The sequence below is a fragment of the Oryzias latipes genome, chromosome 13 (genome assembly GCF_002234675.1).
Source record: "Oryzias latipes chromosome 13, ASM223467v1".
Classification (NCBI taxonomy): Eukaryota; Metazoa; Chordata; class Actinopteri; order Beloniformes; family Adrianichthyidae; genus Oryzias; species Oryzias latipes.
Window position 1 is genome coordinate 14,324,356 of NC_019871.2, and position 24,800 is coordinate 14,349,155.

Here is a 24,800-nt window from a genome sequence, read left to right on the forward strand (position 1 = left end):
AGTATGACAGGAAGTGTCCAGGACTGGTATCCGTACACACCACACTGCAGCTCTGTGTGTTTGCGTACAGCCAAACAGCACCAGAAGTTGTTTACACAAGTTAAACTCTGGGGTAATTTAAGCAAACCCATGACAACACTCCACATCCTTCTAGAGAAGTAAACGGATCAGAGTATGGCTGGAGGCAAAAATGAATTCTGGGAGAAATAAAACGTAGATAGCAATGAATAACTTACATCTTCATCCAGGTTGGTCTGCTCCAGGTCGACCGTTTTAAACTGGACTCTCTTCAAAATTTCCTCCAGAGACTCGCATGCTTTGTAGTCCAGTTTTTCACCTGCAGACAAACAGCAGGTCTGATGTCATATAAAAAAAAAGGCAGTTCAGGAAATTATTCCATTACAGAGGAAGAATGTGTGTGTACTGAATGACCCTAGTTTCAACAGGACTTACATTCTCTTGTAAAAAAACCTGTGGAAACATTTTGTATCTTTGACAAAAAATCTGTCCTTACTTTTTTCTGTTATTGCATTTCTATTTACTTACCTTTCAAATCCAAGCATTCATTTCGCAGGGTAAGGTCTTTAAGTTCCTACAAAGAAAAAAACGGGTTTCATTTTGTGAAAGTAATTTAAAAAAAAAAAAAAGTCCGTTTTCTATTATGAAAGTTTCAAGCGAAGTAAAAAAGGGAGAACAGTGGACAGACTCAAATGTTGCATAGTGGGACTAATCCGTTGGTTTTCTGGTTACTGTGAACATTTTTTGAACCTGGTACACTATGCAAACATGTAGTTGTAGTGTTAGATAAGGTAATTTTTCGTTAACAGTCCTGGTATATTGTCTGTCCATCCTGGGAGAGTTTCTCCTTATACAGAAAGAGGTTCTAAGGGTAGGGATGCCCAATTTAGTTTACTCTGTTTAGTTTAGTTTAGCACTTAGCTAATGTATTTTATAACTGATTTTATGTTCTGTACAATTAGCGAAGCTCATTGAGACAACTGTGTTTTATTATTGGGGTGTATAAATAAAATGACTTGAATTAACCTCTTGATGACTATTACTAATGCAAGTATGCGTCAAATCACTTCGGCTCCAAAATCACCATAGCATCTACTTATAAGCTATAAATAAATTCAGGCGTCAAGGGGTCAATCAACTAAGGAGGAAAATAAAATGCCTATCATTGATTGAAAAATATAATTTTTGGATAATTGAAGTTGCCCGTTTGTTACACCTCTAAAAAAAATAAAAAAAATAAATAACACCTCACCTCCAGAAGTGTCAAACAACACCCTGTGGTTTTGTGTGACCACACACTGGAAACATAAAGTGCATTAGAAGGCAAAATAGGATTTTATTTTCCTTAAACTTAGACAGGGATGTCCAAGTAGTAATTTATCTTTGATAACATCAGAAAATTTACGTGATTCTCAGGCATCTTATCCCAGATAAAACCTCCACCCACATACACATGAACAGTGTGTTGCCCTCTAAACTATACTAAAGCAAATTCCTGCCTGGTTCATTCAGCATGAACTCCATGACCTCTCCCTGACCACTTCACTGTTGCAGATGAATGTTCTGTAATGATGATGGATGCAGACTGAGTTGATGGCCACTGGTATGACTCAACAGATCCCAAGAACATTACGTGATCGGACAATTGCTGAGTCTGAAAAGGCTGACTATACTACCAATGAAAAAGGCTATAGTACTGCATGACAGAAGTAATAAATATGGAAGATTGAAAGATCTAATTGAACAAAAATGTAATTTACGTGCAGTTTTATGATTTCTTTTCTCAATCTACTTAATGCTTATCCCCTAATTATTATTTAGTAGAAGTAAGAGGGTTGAATGCACTGAAATATAATTTTTTGAAAGTTATTTTTGCTAGACTGTTTTTGTTCTTTCCAAAGCACACTTACAGGAACGCACATTTGACACTAATAATTCAAGACTTAAGAGCCTGTAACAAATTAAAATATTTGTTGAGCTAGAAAAAAATATTTTTGGTTTTGGTTTTTGTGTTGAAAAGAGCAAGAATGTATTCTTTATTTTTCTCCTAAGGATAAATGAACTTTTTGGAGCCAAGAAGTGCTATTTTCATCTTAAAATTATTGGAATATTAACTATATGCACATGTAGAAAGCAGCATCAAAAGGTGAATGATTAGCAAAACTCAATTATTGATGCCCAAAAAAGAAAGATAATAGACAAACAGAGTTACATAGCTTGCATCTCAATATATTGCAGTTACTTTAGAACAGGGGTGTCAAACTCATTTTCACCGAGGGTCACATCAGCATAGCGGCTGTCCTCAAAGGGCCAGATATAACTTATACCTGTAACTAAATGTAATGAAAAATAAATGTCCTTATTGTTAAATAACTCATTATTTATGTATTATAACTTTTTAAAGTGACAATTACAGTTACAAAGAAAACATGTTTGCTTGTTACTCTAGCATAAATCCTTTTAATTTTTTTCTGCATATATTATGGTGTAACATTTTACAAAAAAGGCTGCACACAGCCTTGCATCCAACTGATGGTTTGATGACAACAATTTCTCTGCATATACACATAAGAGTTGCAAACATTGAATAATCACAACTGCAGCTACACATAAATAATATGTTATCAACTAAAAAAACTTTTTATCTTAAGAAATTAAAAACTTTTATGCTCTTGCGGGCCTTGGGTTTGACACATTCATTCATTCATTTTCTTAACCGTTTATTCCCTTTCGGGGTCACGGGGTTGCCGGAGCCTATCCCGGCCACTTGGGCGTAGGCAAGGGATACCCTGGACTGGTCGCCAGTCTGTCGCAGGGTGGAATATCCTCAATCACACATCCATTCACTCTCACACTCACACCTGTGGACAATTTAGAGTTGCCAATCAACCTATGAAGCATGTTTTTGGAAGGTGGGAGGAAGCCGGAGATCCCGGAGAAAACCCACGCATACACGGGGAGAACATGCAAACTCCACACAGAAAGGTCCCCCATTGATGTTGTGTTTTTCATGTCCCCCAGCCGGGACTTGAACCGGGGGCCTTCTTGCTGTGAGGCAAGAGCGCTAAACACTGCGCCACCGTGCAGCCCACATGTGCTTTAGAACTACATTTGCCTCATGAAAAATGTTTTTAAGTGGGAACAAGCCGCTCTATATTTTTAGGCGCTTTATCTCATCATGAAGACATGGCTGCTCAGAATAGTTTGAAGAAGATTTAAAACCTGGTGCCACATATGTAGGACTAAACTCCAGATAGAGCATTAAGCTTAGGTGCATACAAGGCGCAGATTGTTAATGACAACCTCCTGGCCAAAACAGAACTGCAGAAGCAGAAATGTTGCACAAGGTTGCCAAGTGTCCAAGTTTTACGACTTTTGATTGGAGTTATTGTAGAGCTGGCATTCAACACAATGCCGCTAAATAGTGCTCCTGCTAAGCAAAAAAAAGGTACCGGAATATAGCTTTTCTGACCACTGGTAATTTAGAGTATGCGACATCTTTTTTGAATTGTTAAAGAATGCAATGGAGAGATAAACAGGGACAACAGCTCCTCAATACTCTTACTGCACATGTCCTGTAGTCAATTTAGATGGCTAGTTTTTCTAAGAATAACTACACCAATAGATTTCTCTACTTCTAAACAATGATGCTGATAAGTCAGGTTTTCAAGCACAGAGAATAGGATTAACCTATCTTAACCTCACTGCAGTTGAGGATGCAATCATGTTATCTGCTTCGGCAAGCCCATTTTCATCTAAGCCCATTTAAACTTTGTGCACATTTAACCTGATTCAGCTCTCTGTTTCTTTTAATCCTGTTCATAAGCTGTTACCACAGCTCATTCTGTTCTATGTGGTGATATAAAGAAAACTCCAGTTTTTAAGTTGAGTCAGAAGCGGACAGTACATGTTTTAGTACAATTCATTTGGATTCTGTATCAAGTATGTAAATAGGACAAATGTTGGTTAAATAAAATTTAAAAAAGCTTTATATAAAATAAGATCAGAATAAAAATGTATTCAGAAAGACCTAGCCATAACCCAATTCACAGAGATTGTTGATGATTCTAGGACATTTTAAATAAAAAGGAACAAAGAATTTGGTGGAGAATCACAAGGAGTAAACTGCTGCTGTAATGTGAGCTTCAGCCACCAACCACATGTTTCCAGAACACACTACAGACTTCAACTGTAGTTTTTGTTTCTGTGTTCTTCAACCAAACACAACATCAGTGGCATTTTAACTGAGCTACTGTTGATGAGTGGCTCTTTTCAGATTTAATAGGATTTTGCATTTATTTAAGAAACCAAGACTCTGCAATCTGGCAGGGGAGAGAACATGCCTAAATTTCAAGTTTGATATGGTTCAGTGCAGTTACTGAGAAGCCATGTCATTTGATATGAGGTGTGAGTGAGACATAAGATCCAGCAACACAAAAGAGATACATGCTCAGGGTAGCATGGACTTTGACATACTTCAGCACAACTCATTGCCCCATGCCATACTGCATTGATCAGCAGTTCAATTAATGCAAGCCCCATTCACATATTGAGTGTTACATTCATACAATAGTTATATTTTTCCATTGTCTAAAATGTAAATTTTGAAAATTATTTGAGTAAACCTTTACTTTTCTGAGGTATTGAATGTTGGATTTTTTTTTAGGCAGCAAATTATAATAAAAGACAAATTAAAACTTAAAATGCACAGTCTGTGTATAATAAATGTATTCTAGCAATCCTTTGTGAACTAAAACACTGAAGTAAATATTAATACATTATAATTTATCAATATCAATATTCTTTTTTGTCTCTTCCTAAAAAAAACAGTTTTTTAAACAATTTAAACACCAAATTTGTAAGATTTTCTTGCCTTGGATGCTGTCTGGCTTTAAGAATTTTTGCCATTAGTTCTGGCCCTTTTTGACAGGTGTTCTAATGGACTGCAATGACTTGGCGGCATTACCAAATTAAAATGATTGGTGCCAAAAATCATGAGTTTAATAATCCTTATTATTTTAAGCAGCTTTCCAATTAAAGCACATAATAACAGAAGACAAGGCAAGGCAAGGTAAGCTTAAAATAGATTTAAATAAACAACAAAAAATTATATGAAGAGTTCAAACTAGCCTTATAATAATCTACCTGAAGATATGGTACAAAAGGCAGAGAATAATGGTGTCCTAAAGTGTCCTAACAGAGGAAAGTTCCCAAGATAAAAGAAAAACAAAAAGGAAACAAGACACAATAATAACTAGACCAAGATTTCAAAGTGCCTTATCTTCTGAGAAGTCAAAATTGGGAAAACATCTCTCTAGAAAAACCCAGGGTTCACTGTTCAAGTTAACTTTCCTTGTCTAGTAAAATTGGGCTACAAGTCAACAGATAAATAATAAAACAAGAATTAGCGCTTCTCCTTCCAAAGCTTGACATTTCTATTTCTACACCGTTTAAAAAACACATCTGATATTCAGGGGAAAAAAGACAAAAAGGGTCAAATTTTCTATGTGTAGAGTGATAAACAAGGGACTACTGTACTAGAAATCTTCTGAGTGTGTGATTACATAAAGCACAAAATTTGCAAAACATACAAAAAGAACCCCAATAACTTCCCTCTTCAGTTAAAAAAATTGCTTAAGTCAAGGGATTACAGGGCACATGACTGTCCTGGCCAGCCACAATAATGAGTTACATAAAAAGGTCAAACTCGTGATGAAGCTGAATCCCCTTTTTTATAACATTGCCTTCCATCTGATTAAGGAATTTTGGAATTAAAATGTAAAGATAGATAATTTGTTATGTGATAAACTTGAAACCCAGACACAATTTCAAAGATGATTTTTTGGTGGCATCATTGACTTCCCTAATGAGTTTGTGAATGCTGTAGCGTCTCAGGTTTCAGACGTTGAATATTTTAGTTTTTTTTAAAATGCGTTTTTTATTTTTACCCAGAATAATTGGAAATACAATTCAGAACACACATGCATCACTGAAGGATCCCCTTGTATAATTGTAAAAATTCCCATTCCCATTGATTATGAATTTCAAACTGATTCAGAAATTGACCTGATCCACATCAGACTGACAAAAAAAATTGAATCAGGAGTGTAAGAGATGAGAAAAGTGACAAAATCATTGATGAAAAATTACTGGAAGACAGACTGAAAACTATAGCAAAATAAATGGAACAACTCAGACTTACCAAACAATTGCAATAAACAGATAGTTTGCAATTACATGGAATTTGGAAATGGGATAATCAGAAAGTCTATATACAGTATGTTTTAGTCTGTTTTCTGATTTATTGAGGGCTTTTGTACTTAAAGACATAGGTATGAAACTTGCTGTTAGTTTCAAAACTGTCTCCAGTAAACATGATAGCGTTGATAGTTATAGCACAAACTTTGCTAATTAGGGGATTGATTTGTTGTACTCCACATCGAGGAAAAAGCAGTTGCCCCAGATACCCCACGCTACATTTGGCCTCACGTCTTGATTATATGATTTTAAATTCCTTTACACATGCATCGAAATACAGCTTTAATTTAAACCAATCAAAAAGGGAGACATGGCGGGAAACATCATCCTTTTTGGTAAATATCAATTTGTGTTAATCTGATTACTTATTTTGAGATAGCTGCTGATCATTTCTGTGACAGACTGGCGACCTGTCCAGGGTGCCCCCTGCCTTCGACCACAAGTGTCTGGGATAGGCTCCGGCAGCCCCGTGACCCCGAAAGGTAATAAACGGAAGAAGATGAATGAATGCTGATCATATGAAAAATCTCTTACCTCCTTGATGATTAAATTAATAAATGCATGCAAATGGCCATTCAGTTGAGAAATGAACACTCTGTCAAAAATGTGAATATGTTTCACCAAAGTTCTTTGAATTTGGAAAATTAATTCCTGAGTAGACCAAGATGTGCTTTCTTCATCTCCATAAATCTATGTGCCATTTAAATACCTTTTTTACATTAGAATATCCTTACCTGTATCTGTTGGAGCACTTTGGGTATAGGTTTACAGTTGAGTTTCTGGCAGGCCTGTTTATAACAAGTGAGGATCTCCTCCACCGTCACATTCTGAGCTGGAAAGCACAGGGGAAAAGGTTTGAAAGATTAAGGCTTTTTATTGTATAAACACATCAAGAGATTAACACGCAAACATACAAACAAATCAAAGCGACAGGAAAGCTCAGTGACTGCAGCACAGCAAAACTAGTAAAAAAAATTCATGAAATAAGTCAAAGATTTTTCTTGCCAGGGGACACATTTTACAGAACGCGTAGTCCCTAAACAACTTTGTGTTCATCCTTAGTGTGTCCACATGAGAGCAATTTAAAACCTCAGCATAATTCAGCAATGTGTAGTGATAAAGATCAGCCCAGTCAAAGCACTTACCATGTAGCTAGCAAATACTTTTTGTAATCTTTATCCATCCAATTTATTTGGACTAAACACATTAGTATTCTCTATCTAAAATTCAAGAGTGCTTCCCAAGCTGCAACAGCTGCAATGCTGCTGAAGTTGGACACATCTGCTAATGTTACTCTAGATTTGCAGCTATCTAAAGCCAGTGAGCATGTGACATTCAGCATAAAATGACTGAATTTCTCAACAAAGTTACTTATTGCTTTTTTGATATGGATGTGATGTTATGACATGTGTAGAGGCAAGAATTTCTATAGCTTTTGTAGCTTATACAGAATTTTATTTGATCCATTTCAGGGTTCCGCAAGTCAAAATATACAGTAAAATGAAAAGTTGCTCTAAAAACTTGGAAGTGCTACACGTGTTGGTTCAAAACTACACTGATCTTAAAATATGGACTGATAGCACACAGAGGATTTTTCTTTGTTTGTCATGTGTATTTTGCTTGAGGGAACACTACTGATAGTACAGCCATATCCATATATTGTAACCCTTTTAGAAGCTGCCCCACTGAGGTCTACAAAAAGGAGGTATTGTTCTTGGCTTTTGTGTGGTTTAACTGGCCTTGCCTTCCCAGATATTTTCAAAGGCTAACTCCAGTCAGCTGAGTGGGCAATGTTCAAACCCCTCACTCTGCTGAACGACTGAAGGGGGGGAAAAGAGAGAAACTTCTGAAGCAAAAAAACAAACAAACAAAAACATAAATTTGCTAATATTATGGCATTTAATACAACTTATGACTGACAAAAGAGTTCTAACTAATGAGACTTAAGCATTACTGCAACAGCTCAACTGTCTTTGTGGAAATTTGTTTCTGTGAGAGATTTAAGATCTTTCACAACTCTTTGTTTCTTTTTTCCTTCACTGAATAGCTGAATCGATTACTGCAATCTTTTATGTTGTCTTGATGTAATTCACATTTGCCTATTTACTAATGACTTCTCAGCAGTGAAGGGATAAAAGAAAAAAATTAGGAATATATTCCAAAACATCACCAGCATGATCATTACAAAAATTGACCCCATGTGTCAACGCTATGGTGGCTAGGTTTTTAGTGTGTTTGGAAGAAATGCTTGAGATAACATAATTCTCCTACAAAAGGCAACCTTTTTAATATTACATTATATTCGATATTTGTTTGATGTACACATCAGTCAAAGATTTAAAACATCCCAAAGATTCAAGTATTTTTTTCCAAATCTAAGGGTTCAATGAATAATTTGAAATGGGACAGGGATAAAGTATAAACTGCCAAAGCTTCAATATAGTAAAGGCTATCTGAAATATTGTTACATTTGAAAATTAAACTACCGGTATTTCCATTGAACGCTTAAATTCAAAGCTGCTTATTTGCAATAGAAATGGATCAAGTCATTCTTACTCATGTTTCATATTTTTTGATTGCTTACAATCCTCTCTGCCTATATAAAAGCAGTGTTAGTACCGTGGTACCATACCATTCCATTTTGAACTCTAATTGAACAATATCATACAGCTGAAAGTAGTGGGTCGTTTTAATGAGAAAAATGTAGCAGACTATCATGACACTGAACAATTTAAGCCTTTCTTACAGACATTGCATGAACAGCCAATGTGTTAGTGAGTAATGTTTGTTTTACCTTCTAAAGGCACTCAGAAACTAGGAGAAACTGACCGGCTTGTGGTCTTGGTAAGCCAGTCACAATTTTAACAGTAAAGACTTTGAGCAGTGGGGTTGGCAGGACAAGTTGCAGCAAGAAAGGCATTGCTAAGATATTGAAATAAGCCAAAGAGGCTTGCCTGGGCTCAAGAACAACACCACTGAACTACTAAAGACTGAAAGAAGGTGTCACGGAGCGATGACTCAAAACTTTAAATCTTTGGTTCATTGTGCAGAACTTGTACTTTGTCAAAATGACTTGAATATCATGGAACCGTTTGGGAATGAACTGGAAAGAAGAGTGAAGGAAATGCAACCAACAAGAGCCAAGCATTTATGAGAACTTCTGCAGGAGACTTGGAAAGAACTTTCTGATGAATCCTTCATAGATGCTCAAAGAATAAAGTCACTATGTTAAACTGTTACGTGCACAATAGACTACTATAATAAATTAAAAATACAAGTGTATTTTACTCTACAATTTGATTTAAAGACTTATTTGTCAGTCCAGTAGCTTCTTTGATTATTTAATTTCAGAGTAAAACAAGACAATACAGAGAATACTGGAAAACATTGCATTGTTTCCATATCAATGATGTTTGTTTTTAGACCATTAGACTTTTGTTTATGTGCTGAAAATAATTTGAATAAAAATTATAGCATGAACAAAGTTTATTATTATTTTAATTTGAGAAGTGTTTTGACAGACTAAAATTAAAAAAATAATATAACAAGAGATTTTTTGTGATGACTTCTTGAAATATGACATCAAAAAAATATATGGTGCTTTAATTATTGGAGGCCAATTTATTGTGCAAAAATGACTCTTATGATATTTTTGCTAAAATATTGCAGTCTTCACATTGGGACAACCTTTTCTTTAGTATTCTACCAAACCTTTGTAGACAGAGCAAGAGGTTATATTTATATTACTCATTATTATTATTATAAAGTGTTACATTTATTTGCACCTTTTTGTTATAATACCTGATGTCTAACAAAATTACTAAATTGTAACAAATATATTAGTAGAAAAAAATTCAGTTCCACTTTTGTTTGAAAAAAAAAACAATACTTATGAAAACAACCAAATGCATAAATGTCTGACAGAAAACTTAGTTAACCTTCCTATGGTGTTAGGGTCCCTACGGACCCGTTTTGAGTTTTAGCATGCATAAAAGTACTTCATACATTTGTTTTTTGCGCTGAAACTTTTTGACTTTGTCAGGGACTTCCATTTGAACAAAATAAAAGCTTTATTATTTTTTTTACGAAATTATAAAGTGCGCTGATGAAAAAAATGACTTTTGTGGTCTTCGGGTCATTTTTGACCCGGTTAAAATTTTCGATTATAAAACAATAAAAAATGACAAAAATGAAATCATAAACACAGAATCAACCAACAGCCTCTTCCTCCAACCACTTGAGCTTCATTTAGGGGCTTTTCTCCTTGCCTTTTTGTGAGAACAAACAATGGGAGAGACTTGTCAAGTCATTTGAGTGTAGAGGTGGTGACTTGCAGAGTAAACATCTCCAATTCACAGGATGCAACAATAAGGAGAAAATTCAATGTAAATGAAGTTTTGGATCAAATATTTCTTGCAAATGAGGCAGAGGACACACAGGATTTTTGCGATGGAGATGAGCGGGCCGAGCTGAGAACGAAGATGATGTGGAGTACCAATTGGAAGAAACAGACACAAGTGATCAGTCTGCAGAGGAGGTCACTGGTGCTGAAGCTACTCCTGCTGAATCATTCCAATCCAAACGTGGCAACATCCGTTGGAGCACAGTTCCTCCTGATGCACATGGAAGGACAGCTGCTGCAAACATCATCAAAATGACCCCTGGGGTCACGAAGTGACAAAAAGCCCATAATCATCCTGGACTACAACAAAAATAAAGGAGGAGTGGACAACCTGGACAAGCTTACTGCCACCTACACTTGCCGGCAAATGACCAGGAGATGGCCAATGGTTGTGTTTTACAACATCTTCAATGTGTCTACATACAATGCATTTGTGTTGTGGACCAATATTCACCAAGTGTGGAATTCAACCCAAAACACCAAGCGGAGAATGTTTCTTGAGGAGCTCGGGAATGCCCTTGTCAAGCCACACATTGAGCAACAGGAACGGGTGCCCCGAGCTCCGGCTGCTGCAGACTTGGTCAGACAGCTGCAGGGGTCCCAAACAAGCCATCCACATCCACAGCAACAAGAAGAGCATCAGCATCACCTTCCCCCTCAGAAGCCAGCCCTGCCTCAAGCACTCCAGCCACAGCCACAATGCCAGTGAGACCACCTCGCTGAGAAAGAAAGAGGTGTCAGGTCTGCCCTAGCAATATGGACAGAAAAACCTACAAAGTGTGCTTCACCTGCAACACTATGCAGTGTTGCAAGAACACACTAAAAGTGTAACTTTTTGCAACACGTGCATCTAAACACACACACAGGCATGTTGTTTGCACAGAGTTTTTATAGAACAAGTACTTGATCTCTTTTGGTGTGATTTTCTTGATTGGTTGTTGTTTATTTGACTTTGCAAATCTTTGTTTTATTGTAATTTTTTATTTTTTACGACTGTTCTGTTTTTCATATTGTTAAATATTGTATTAAAGTTCTATTGTGTGGAAAAAAGACTTGTTTTTGCCCTTTTCTTGAAGTAAATATATACGGGTCAAAAATGACCCGAACACCATAGATGTTACTATATTTGATAATATTAAAATTAAAATCTTTTTTTTGTTGAACATTTAAGAAATGTGTTTTAATTTCTCTTAGTAACACTCAGGTAACAGAACAACTGATTATTTTGTTGCCTTCTTCTCTTAAGGTTCATTTGACCACTTTTTAGACATTGAAAACAAGGGGTATGCTGTTAAAAACGAAGGCCCAGGGGGCCAAAAAAAATATTAAAACCAATCTTTTCATGGATAAGGGAGCCCAACCATCTAAACAAGAGTTAAGAAAAACTTTGGATGATAAAAAATTGTTTTTAGGGTATTTTATGGCTGATTTAATACACGGGTCCAAAATGACCCGCTAACACCACAGATGGCAGCAGAAAGCTAACACCAGAGGAAGGTTAAACAAAGAAAAGATTTATTAAAACAAATTCTTGCAAACTTCTCTAGGTTAATGCAATTTGCTTACAGAACATGCCTGAAAATTGTGGATTGCACTGTGGGTTTACAGCTCATGTGGGTATGCTGCAGAGCATATCAGAGAATAGTCTGTGCGTTTCAGTAAATTCGGTGTCCTTGGAAAAATGTTACGCAGAGCTGCTGTTCCACAAGTGTGTATGTAAACATTTCCTGAGGGAAAGGGAGGTTTGGGGTGGGGAGGGTGCCATACATAGAGCACAGTATTTTCACACAGACTATTAATTAGTGGGAAAACAGACCACAGAGCACTGACGACAGAATTGAAGAACAATGATGTGTTTCCTTTGTAATTAAAAAATAATCTATTACTTATTTGTCAAGGGGATTTACAATTGGCAACTTCAACAAATGAAAGCTAAAAGTGTTTAAAAACAAAAAGAGGAGCCAGTCTCGGTGTAGAACTATCAAATTTCATGTTTTTCTGTTACTTGTTTTCCTCTTGCTCTGTTTTTGTTTTAATAGGTTTTGTCCAAAACTGCTGCTACATGTAGGAATAATAAGGAGCCATGCGAAAGGAACAGAAGGAAAGGGGAAGTAGCAGCGTTAAAACACTTCTCTGAAATTCAGGTTAACTGTTGGCAATACACAGAATACACTGGCTCGAGGGACAAAACACACACAAAAAGGACAATTATAAACATCACAGGAAATAAGTCCGGAAATGCAACACACAACAATCGTAACAGGAAAGGCAAACTCATTACTAGTAACACAATTCATATCCAGAAAGTAGGATTTCAGAATCAGAAGAGTATTTAAATTGGAAATAGAAATGCAAAAGAGGGTTCCCCGACTTTAGGGTACCATGCTAAACAACATCAGTATAAATTCAATGGTGAATGACATTTTTACCCATTTTAGTTCTACCAACTAAACAGGTTTGATCAAGCATGAAAGGAATTTTGAGAAGGTGTTAAAAAAACTTTGGTTTTAGAGTAAACTAAAGGGGGGGGGGGGGGGGGGTAGTGGACCTGGTCATTTTCCCCTTCACGGTTTTGGCTTGCTTTCACACATAACACCTAACGGGCAGCCGGGGTGCAGCAGTAGGGCGGTCGACCTCTGATCGGAAGGTTGCATGGAAAGACACAGAACCCCACACTACCACTGGTGGAAGGTCGGCAACTTCGACAAATTCGCCACCATCAGTGTGTGAATGTGTGAATGGGACTGTGACTGTAAAGCGCTTTGGGAAGGTAAAAAAAAAAAAAAGTACTATACAAATATACGTCATTTACAATTTACTTTCATAAGCTAACCAAAGATTGGAGCAGAAGAAAAAAAAAACTCACTCTGTTCCAAATGCACGCTCTTGAAAGCAGGATTGTCTCAGCAAGACATGGAGAGAAAAGCATGAAGACAAAAACCTGCTAGTCCAGCTAATATTTCACATTTTCATGTAATGTATGGTGTATGTACCTTCTCAATACATTACATTTACACTCTTAGACATTTTTATACTTTTTGTCTGATTCCTGCTTCTATTTATCTTGCAGTGTGAGCCGTTTTGTTTACCATAAGTTTACTTTATGGACTTTGGTTCTTTACTTCGTTTATTTAACAGGGACAGTGCACATTAAAAGCATCACTGCAATGCGCCAGAATTAGCCCAAAGGCTATTTTTCATCCGTAGTCCCCGGACAGGTGTTAAAAATTGTCAACCTAAAAACCTAAAAACATCAATACATTAATTAAAAATATACATTTACAATTAAATTATCATCTAAAATACATATACTAATAAAAACATGCACATAGAGAAAAACATAGAAAACAAGTATAAAAAACACAAAGGTGAAAGAGGGGAGGAGGAAGGGCAGGTGTTAATCCAGTTCAATGTGAACATGTTTGCTGTGATATGAGCCAGTTTTTTTAGGTTCTTTTTAAACAGAGTGTATGTGGTGATGTGTCTTATGATGTGAGGGACAGAGTTCCATTCTTGTGCTGCTGTTACAGAGAAGGTGCTTTGGCTGAAGGCACTTCTCCTCAGAGGAACTATACAGTCTTGTTGACCCGACCCTCGAGTCACTCTTTGGGATGATCTTATTTTAACAAACTGACTGAGTGGAGGGGATGATAGACCGTTAATGATTTTATAGAATAGGCATAGTTTTGTATACTTAATGAAATTCTCCCAGCTTAACAGTTTGTGTTTTTGTAAAATGTCACAGTGATGATGTCTTATTGGTTTTCTATCCAGTACTTTAATTGTTTGTTTGTAAAGTGACTCCAGAGGTTTTAATGCTGATTTGTTTGCCTGTGACCATGTAGTGAGACAGTATGTCATGTGGGATAAAATCATTGCATGCATGAACATTGTGGCAGCTTGCAGTGACAAATTTGCCCTAATAAATCTAAAATTGGACAGGTTATACCTCACACGGTTACAAACTTTTTGAATTTGTGATTTAAAATTGAATGTTGTATCAATTAAAATCCCAAGGTATTCAAACTTTTCAACAATGTCTATTTTCTTTCCTGCCACAAAAACATCAGCCAGAATATTTTTACGGTTTGTTTTGGAAAAGAACATTGCAACTGTTTTGTTTACATTGAGACATAGACTTGACTGCTCCAACCATTTTGCCACATGTCCCATCGTTTCAGTGAGCTTCTCTGCCACATCAGATGTGTTATTGCCATGTGAATAAATGACAGTATCATCAGCATACATCTGAGTGTAGACATTTGAACAAACAGAGGGCAGATCATTGATGTATAGTGAAAAAAGTAAAGGCCCTAGAATAGAACCTTGCGGGACACCTGTAGAGATAGGGAGAGGCGAGGAATGACAGTGATTTATCCTAACTGACTGGGATCTATTTGACAAATATGATTCTATCCATTTTATGGTACTTTATGGTTTACCCTCAAGTAGAAAAAAAACCCAAACTCTATTTCCCAAGGGGACCAGGGTTTGCATGTTTGGTCTGCACCAGAGTTGAGGAGAGGTTTCACAATTGCTAAATGAAGCAAACTATCTGAGGAAACAAACCGTGGAGCGAATTAAACCTGCCAGTGTAAATATGCTCTTAAACACCAACCCTAACATGCTTCAAAGCAAAGAAGCCAGTGTTGACAAAAGACTTGTTTCAAGAGGAAATCCTTCCCAAGCTGTAGTTCTGCAGAACACGGCTACAACGATGACTGGACACAGGGCATGCAAAATAGGGGCCAAGTGTCTCCACTGAGGCTCTTTTGAGTTAAATCCAAAATGTTTTAGAAGTTATGCAACCTGTTTCCAGGTTAATTAATTTAAAATGTGAATAAATATATGACAAGTAAAAATATAATGATACAGGAACACAAATCTGTTGTCAACTCTAACTTAACATTACAATATAACGGCCCTCTCTAGTGATATTTGCTGCTATTTCACATTGCAGAGCTGTGCTATGGCTGAGACATCATTCACATGACAGCTGGTTGCCTGATTTGTTTAAGGCATGGCAACGGAGACCCTGTTAGACTGCTTTTAAGCACACAAACTTGAGCGACAACATAAAAACACATGTACAAAAACAAAAAAGAAAACAAGTAATACCTGTCTTGGTTTTAGAGGAGTCGAGCCTTTTGCTTCTAAAAAGAATATCTCAACCTTCAAACTAAGTGAAATGTCAAGAAGTGATAATGTAGGTCATTTAGCAAAAACCAAGGTTTTCAATCCCAACTTACTGCAATCAGATCAATAACTAAGAAACTGTTTTGTCAAAATAAAAATTAAAAAGGAGATTATTTCAACCTAAAACATTGCCTTTTCTAAGAGAAAGCGGTTGGACTAAACAGTGACAAAAGAGTGTACAGTTGAATTGGGGAAAACTATCATTAACTGTGGTTGCAGCTTTTATTTTAGAAAAACCTGATTTAACAAAACACATATTTTTCAATAATGGAGTAATAAAACGCGTCCAGTCCTCATGACTGAATTAATAAATGTATTATGTCTACGATTAAAAGAAAACCTGGCCTTATTGGATCCTGAAGTTCAGCACTAGTCAGCCAGTTGTGAATACAGAGCCAGCCAACTTCTAGGTTTTTAGAAGCTTTGTCCATACATAACACTAAAGCTTTGCTAATCAGTTTGTAACCTGGTCCACAGTGACAGCATAGGTCACAAGGCCACTAACAACCTGGTGCCAAGTGCACTCTGGGTCTGATGAAATTGCAGCACAGAGTCGCACGTAGGCCACAGAGTTTGAGTTCTTTTAGTACAAATGGCCTTAAAAAGTTACAGGCTTCGCAAATTACAATAATTAAAGTACACCATTCAATTTATGTTTTAAAATATGGAAATGCAACATGTTGGAAAGGCTAAAAATATGAGATGGTGTTTGTCCTAATCTGGAGACGAAGTACATCTCTACACAATAAAGAAAAAAAGACGTAAAAACTTAGATGGACACAACATTAAGGAATTATACAACTACCTTTTTCTGTTATGCTATACAGCAGTCACCCGTTATAACACCTATCAGATGCTGCCTCTTGATCAGGGATCGGATGTTGATTCTACTATTATTTATATCGGCACTTCAAGCTTATTATTACAGATAAATACTCTACAAGACCTCTGCATATCACGAATGGATCATGCAGATTATGACACCAATTTGAGCAGGAGGTGCACAAAAACAGTTTGTTAAAGTTAGTGACACTTTCAAAGATTCTGACTTCTGGGTTCAATAACTCTTAATAAATACTTTAAACTGACAGCAAGTGTCTGTTACGTTTTGTCTTAACTCTAAGAATGACTAACAAAAGCATTTCAAAAGAAAAACAATTATGTTTTTAATTCTTTATAATGAGGATCGCAGTCTCTGTGCTGCAGACAGAGATGGTAGTAAGATGGCTGCTAGGGAAAAAGTGATTTAAAAAAAATCTATAATTCCGTAAAAAACAAGCAAAACTAAAAAATGGTTCCATTGATATGAGCTAGGTTCCATTGATACTCATCATCATCATGCTCAAACAACAATTTTAAACGAGTTCTTTTTTTGTTCAATAGTTCTGAAGATACTGAAGCTACAATCACTAAACTTTCTCACATGACTAATTATCACCCATTTTTACCAGTTAATAATTAACTATTTTTTCTAGTTGATAGTTGCACTATTTTAGTTGTATTGCTCAAGCTACGTCAAAGAGGTGCTTAGTTTAAGAGTTAAATGATAAAAGAAGGTTAATAAAATAAAAATCAGGGACAACTTGGCTCTGTTGATTAAATCTGTTGATTTTCTAAATGAGTTACCAAAGTATTAAACCCGGACTCGGTATTGGCAGATACTCAAAATCAAATGACTTTTAATTGGATTAGGGCCAAAAACCTGATCAGGACATCCCCAGTAGTAATACTATATAATGTTTTGGATCACCAACTGTCAGATGATGAAGGTTGGTGGGCATCAATCATGTAAAAACTTCCTTTTCAGTCTAAATATATGCATTCAGAAATTCTACTCATACTCTTGAGAAGAATCTGTACATTAATGGCACATGGGATGCTAAAAAGCCTCACAACCCCACTTTCAGATAAATGTCATCTAACCATAATGACAAACAATCACTCTTACACAACTTTTATTTCAGAAGAGTTGTGAAAAACACACCCAAACAGCTCTCCAAAACATTAAAATGCCATTAAGTAGCATTTTGTTCAGACTGCATAGGAAATGAAGTCTATAAAGAGGAGCAGGTAATTTGACCAAGCACGTTTGGTAGTAGAGTTTTCAGCAGTGAAATGAACAAGGAGTAGCAAAACAGTTAATATAGTTAGCATAAAGGAGAATGCGAGAAAACTATTTTTGCCTCCGATATGAATACACGAGAAAATCTTGATATTAATAGTACGGTTGATATGAAAGTTAAATTTCAAAGCAAATTAGTGAACATGGCAATGATTTAATTACAGTTATCTCTATCCAGATTGCAGAAATATAAGGATATTCCCTTTATCGTAAATTACTTTGTAACTATTAGCAGCCTAAATGCCCCCAAACATAAGAATGAGACCTTTAAAACTTACATAACATACACTTTAAACACGCTTACTTTTGGAATAATTTAAGTCACTCAGACAAGCATTTCAGTTTGTCTCGTGTTTTACAAGGCCCTGGACTTTGCTTCTATTGAATTTATTCACAGAGAATGAATGGACCTACAGACTGAAATCAGTTCAGCTTCTTATTTTTTTAATTACGTTAATTTAAAATAACACAGTGGACTATGTAGTGAAGGAATTCAGACGTGCCTTCTAAGTGCATGTCGTCACAGTGTTTTGTTAACAAAAAGAGTGGAAAACAGTGAGAAATCTGGCGATGTAAAGGGTGTAGGTTGTGGTTCAAACAGATAGATGGCTGTAAGAAGACAGTCACCATTGCTGAGTCATCAAAGAAGTTAATCAGCAAAACCTATCAGCAACAATTTTATTAATCCTTGTTACCAATACTGTGCTTTAACACATGCACCCCCAATTCTTTTAATCAATTGAATAAATTTCCTTTATATAGAAAAAACAAATGTTTATCAACTTACACTTTTCCTTGCAACTAATCTCATCCAAAGTAAATTCACAATTAATTTTAAATTCATTGAATATTTTTAGCTGTGTATCAATGCAATTATAAAAGCCGATTTAAGTTTTATTTACATACCAAAAAAGGGTAAAATAAATAAATAAATAAAACTACTGTTTTTAATAAAACACTTTTTTGTGGCACTATTTGGTGATTGGAATAAAAACAAGCTAAACACCTTAAAATGAACAACTCTGACCATGATATCGTAAATGCAACAATGCATATTAAAATTAACAACTCCAGACTGAAAGGTGAACTGCTTAAAAACAATATACCCTAACCAGTGCTGACCTTTTAACATCACACTCACTAAACTAAAATAATTTCTATTTTTAGATTCATTGCAAGAAATTAAATTGTACTCAATTTATATTTTAAAAATGAAAAAACAAAAAAAACAACAACATAAGAATACTTTAATATTGTATATAAAATATACAGAAAAAAGTGGCTAAAGTTGAAGTGCTGCTTTGGAAAAAGGTTGCAAGCATGTTCCGTCTCAGGTTGTTTCACAGGACCCCCAGGAGCCGTAACTGTCCTGCCTATCTGTGCTCATAGTGTCACACAGAAAAAACAGAAGGGGAGGGGTTCTCGAATGCAAAAGGCTGAACGACTGAATTACATACAGGCTGTGTGAAAATGTATAGATCATATTTGCTCAACTCTTCAGACCAGCAGAGCTTTGTCTGATTCAAGATGGTTCAATGCTTTTATTACCTGTGGTTATTTCAAAGGAGGGTATGAAGATGAACAAAGCTGTATGTGAGCAGATTTGAGCACGGAGACATGAACCTGAGCCTATTTTGAAGAAAACAACTGGAGAAAAAGTGTGAAACTTGATCAGATCAGCTTCATGTTTCTGCTACACCAAAGGAAAACTCTTTTTTTGACGGTGTCTTTGACGTCTTGATCAAGAAGTCATGTTGTTTAGATGTCAACATTTTCTTTTCCGTAAAAAAGAAAGTTTATCTTCCTGACTATTTGAGTTAATGGTTGTGAGATGAAAGCGAATCTGCAGCAAGACTGAAGGAGAACAGGAAATTGGAGTTGTCCTTAACATTCAATTTAGTTTTAATATTCTTCTCCCCCTTAGTATGATCTGTGTTATTATATATTTTATGATTATTTTAATGTTTTGTGATGTATGTAACCTTTTTTTAATGAATTGGTATTTTAAATTATTTTAATTAATCAATCCACTACAAAAACCATCAGGACACATGTCCCATAATGCATTGTTTTGTAGTCTGTAGGGCAGCTTTCAGTCAGTTCAGTTTCCAGCTGTGTCCGGGTAGGTTTGCCCCTTGCTCCCACCCCTTTCTCGCGATATTTTTGTGATGATTGACAGTTGATGTTGGAGCAAAAACAAAAATATATGTCACACACCAGGTGATCTGCGCAGCGTTGAGTTCACCTGGGTGATCTCAAACACGCTTATTGTGCATCTTGGCTGCACCTATTTGGTGTCACAAAGATAAATTTCCATCCGTTTTCTTTACTTATTTGTACTGTCATGACAGCGATGGTGCTGTCAGTTTACCTTCTTGTTGCATCTTCAAAAGTGCAGAATAAAATGTGACACTGAATTTGAAACAGCACATTGTAATTTCTGCATCTATTATTAAAGTATTTATTAGTAACACAGTGGAAATTAGTAGATTTGGTTAGAATGTTGATTTACGGTATGCGCCCCTAAATTTTCTGGTTGTGCCCCTAAAATTTTCAGTTAGGGGCCACTGTGCTCCTAGTGAAAAAAGTTAGTCTGGAGCCCTGGGTTCAAAAAAAAAAACAGTACAGTTAACAATCATAACCAATAGAAACTACATTTAAATGTATGGTATGGTCAAAAAAAATACGAATCAGTTGTGTCTTTTATTAAAAAATATACATAAGAAGTAAAAGTAAGGAAGTGAAATTAATAGCCCATTTACGTTCATTAACAGTTCAATGTGGAAGGTTGACAATACTGTAACTTAAAATAAAGGACTCCCAATAATAAAGTTAAAGCAGTGCCACATCCCCCATCTGCTTCCTCAGACATGTTTTCGTTGAACAAACAGGAACCTACTCTGTTAAAATGGCACACCTTAAGGAGGAGTGGAATTCACTCACAATACTGCCTACAGGACTGGTTTGGGTCTAATTTTTTTGGATATACTCTTGTACTTCAGCAGTTAGGGCGTCGGTGTCCTATTATCCTATTTCCTTTAACTACCACAACGTGTTTGTCAAGGGGTCACAGGTGCTGACTTGCTAAGTAAAGAGAAGTATGACTGACCACTAGCGGATGACAAGGTCAAAAGAGAAACAAAGAAAATTTCCACTAAATAACATTTACTTGAATGTTACCACCCAAACGCATACCTAATTTGCTGGCAGGTGATAAAAATAAAAGGATGTGTAATAAAAATCGGACTAGTTTTTGGATCTTTAAGTTATATAACCTTTTCATGTATTTTATTCTAGAAAACCCTAATTATCCAACATGTTCACACAGGCGCAGTAGACATTTTGAATGAGCAGAAGATTATAAACTCAAACAGGCACTGGAAAAACAAAAAGGTATTACCATGTCTCCAGGGGTCCTTTGGCTCCACTGCTCCAGAAACTATATCCTCGTCTGAGGGAAATGTCACCCTTTTGCCACTTGGTTTGTGTTTACCGTCTCCATCCTCGTTTGACAGACACACTCTAGCTTGATCAGAGGAAGAAGATTCTGTCTGTTTAGCATCCGACTGACTTTCTGCAGTTTCATCAGCTGGGAAATCCTGAAGAGTGGACTCCAAGTCCAAAAAAGCATCGGATAATGAACTAAGATCTGCAGATTCAGCCTGCAAAAGCTCACTCTCACCCAGAGTCAGATCCACACCTATGTCCATGTCCCCACCATCATCCCCTACTTCCACAACAGGACTTTCAGGTTTGCAACACTTATCATCCTTCATCTTCTCCTTTTCAGTGTCATCTTTGTACTGTCCGTCAATAGGAAAGATTAGCCCAGTGACATTAACTACAGCAGGCGTATCTTGGACACAGTTCTTTCGATTTCCATTAACTTCATCAATTTCCAGTGTGTCTTGCGCCTTCTGGTTATCCTCCTCAGCACCCTGAAGGTTGTCAGTAAGTTGTGGCATCAGGCAAGTCTCCGAAGCCTCTGTGGGAACAATGTTTGGTTTCTCTGCCTCACTGTCCGTCATGAGCTCAGAGATGAGAGTGACCCCTTCTGTGATGCTTGTAGGATTGAAGTCATTGTCGACATTGCTTTTTGTCTTGACATTACACAGATCTAGACACTGCTCTTGGATATTCATGTTTACATCTCTGGTGACTAAGCCTCTACTACCATGTCACAAAGGCAGGACAGTAGATAACACGGTCACTGGGAAAAATGTGACATATGGTTGTCTATGCTCCCTGTCTAACGACAATGTACTCAAATGAGCAGCAACTTTGCTGTTGTTTTAACTGGAAAAATACATTAAATTGTATGACAAAAAAAATCTAGTTGTAGTTTAAATTGTTTTCCGATTTTAATCAATGGATTCAATCCACCCCCACGTCACAAGTGACTTTGGTGCATCCTGTTCAATTAAATAAAGTGCTAGTTCTTAGAAACATCAATTTCACAAAATACGTGAAATACGTGCAAATTAGAAGGTATGTCAGTGATTTCTCATACACCAAAATATATAACTTAACTTTATAACTTTATGCCGATCTGATAAACTCCACTTAATATTTCTTTACTAGCTTGGTTGTATTGCTTTAATGGGAACCATTCAATTGCTCCCAAGTCGTCAGCACATTGCCAGCCGTATAAAAAGAGAAATACGATTATCCACTAAAACAAATAAGTCAATAAACTCTGGTCGCCTACAAAAGAATGTTGAACTCCGACATTCAAACAACCCAACAGGAATTAAAGTGTGCTAACGTTGGTTAGCTTGCTAAAGTTGTCCTACGGTGACGCACAGGCCCCAGATAGGTTGCGTGTCTCTGCTTCTTTACGCGAGCCCATCCGTTTCTCCCCAACACAGTTCATTTTCCCAGGCGAAGAAATATTTAGTACCAGTGCAGGTCTGCTCGCTCACTCGTGCTGCAACTACGCTCGCAACACACACCACAAGGAGCAACTGCGGCGAAAAAAACAAGCGTCACACTCTGTAGGCATTTTTCCGGCCGTTATCCCTATGCGCTACATAACTGTATCAGGGCTACACATGCTACCCTCGATATTAATTATATATATAAAAAAGATTATAGCTGTGACATGCCCACCGCTGAGGTCTGATGGTAATCTTTGTCTCCAGGAGATGTCAGCTGTGCCTGTTTTTGTTCAGCGCTACCCTCCGCTAGCTTGTTGAAGTCGAGTCCAACAACTGTTTGTTGTTCATACGTCTTACGTCAGCACGTCGTTGGGCACTTGTTAGGAAGCACGTTAGACGGACGCAAAGTTACGTTGACCTAAACATGCAACCTTCCCAATAAAAAAAAAAATTATTCGAATTAAGGGAATTTGTCGGTTCCCTATTAAAATGTATAAGCTATTACCTCAAAATCTTAAGAGATTTTTTAAAATAGAGTGACACAACAAAGAACTCTTAATCAATGCCCTTGCATGTTTAGAGTAAAGACTAATATTCAAAATAAACCAATTCAGCTTTGTAAAATATTCAGTTTTTAATAGCCAACCTTAACACTGAAATCCTTAAAGAAAATCAGAAGTTGCAAGTTCTAAACTTAAAGTTACCAAGGATTTTATTGTAATCATTTTAATTGGGTTTTATTACTCATTTAACAAATAACCTTTAGTTTTAGACCATCACATTGAAAGCACTTTGAAGCTGCACAGACCTATAACATTGTGCCTGAGAAGTTTGTATATTTGTAATAAAACCAAAGTCTATTAACCTTTGATTGCGCTTTAATCTTGACAGTTTAGTGTTAAAATCCATAAGGGATTTGATTCAGCAAAGGTCAGTTATAAACAAAGAGTTCTTTCCTTACATTTAACTTGTGCATTTTAATATTTCCCACCCAGAGGTAGTGGTGGAGCCTTTATTTTATTTTTGCAAAGACCTAAACACAAACTATCAAAGGACAGCTCTGGTAATTTAGAAACATTTTTATTAAACTTGAATTAAAAACAAAAAGGCAGTTAAAACTCTTGAGACTGGACATCTTTGGCAGCGCCGTCTTCTTTCGAACTGTTGGTCTTCTTTGGGAGTAGGCTTGCATGGATGTTGGGAATTACACCACCATCTGAGATTGTGACTCCTACAAGTAGTTGACTTAGTTCCTCATCATTCTTTACAGCCAGCAAGATGTGGCGTGGCGCTATACGCAGCTTTTTGTTATCACGGCTTGCATTTCCAGACAGTTCCAGAATTTCGGCACAAAGGTACTCAAGGACAGCGGCGAGGTACACTGCAGCTCCATTGCCAATTCGCTCTGCATAGTTTCCTCTTCTTAACAGCCTATGGATACGGCCTACTGGGAATGAGACCCCTGCTCTGGAGGAACGGGACACTGTAGGTTTTTGTTTAGGGGCTGCTTTTTTTCCTCTGCCAGACATTCTTAAAACCTGAGTAGAAACAAACAAACAAAAAAAAATGCATATGGCGGTCATGAAATTTATCATTTAAAGCAAAAGACCAAATGAGCCAACCCATTTGTAGACTCACCAGCACTCCCCACTTTCACTGAAAACCATATCTATGCACTGAGCAGACAACTGTTTTTGTATGGATCACATGCTAATGTTGATTAAGGACACCTGGTCTTACTGCTGCACCTATGAATGCTGATTGGAACAATAAAGGAAAATTAAACACATTTGAGTTTCAAAACTTTATTGTAATTTTTCTTAACTGTTGCTTATCTAGTGTTGTTTTTTTTTTTGGAAGTAAGTTTAAGTTCACATAATTGAATTGATGTAAAAGCAAATTCATACATGACTGTGTTCTCTGTCCT

At 36.5% G+C, this 24,800-nt stretch overlaps 1 protein-coding gene and 1 long non-coding RNA gene across 2 annotated transcripts in view; both read right to left on the reverse strand.

Moving 5' to 3' along the window:
- The window catches only part of ppp1r37 (protein phosphatase 1 regulatory subunit 37), a 41,042-nt gene extending 17,810 nt beyond the window's left edge, over positions 1-23,232 (reverse strand). Inside the window, exons 1-4 of the mRNA XM_004075653.4 lie at positions 21,397-23,232; positions 7,011-7,108; positions 547-592; positions 237-337 (exon numbers count right to left, since the gene is read on the reverse strand). Coding sequence (XP_004075701.1) covers positions 237-337; positions 547-592; positions 7,011-7,108; positions 21,397-22,138 — 987 coding nt within the window. The 5' untranslated portion in view covers positions 22,139-23,232. The remainder of the gene's footprint in view (positions 1-236; positions 338-546; positions 593-7,010; positions 7,109-21,396) is intronic.
- Positions 23,233-23,936: 704 nt separating this feature from the next.
- Positions 23,937-24,543, reverse strand: LOC111948477. Its single transcript, XR_002874491.1, has 2 exons — positions 24,512-24,543; positions 23,937-24,411 (listed from the first exon to the last, which is right to left on the reverse strand). It is a non-coding gene; the product is annotated as an uncharacterized LOC111948477 (long non-coding RNA).
- Between the last annotated feature and the right edge of the window lie 257 nt (positions 24,544-24,800).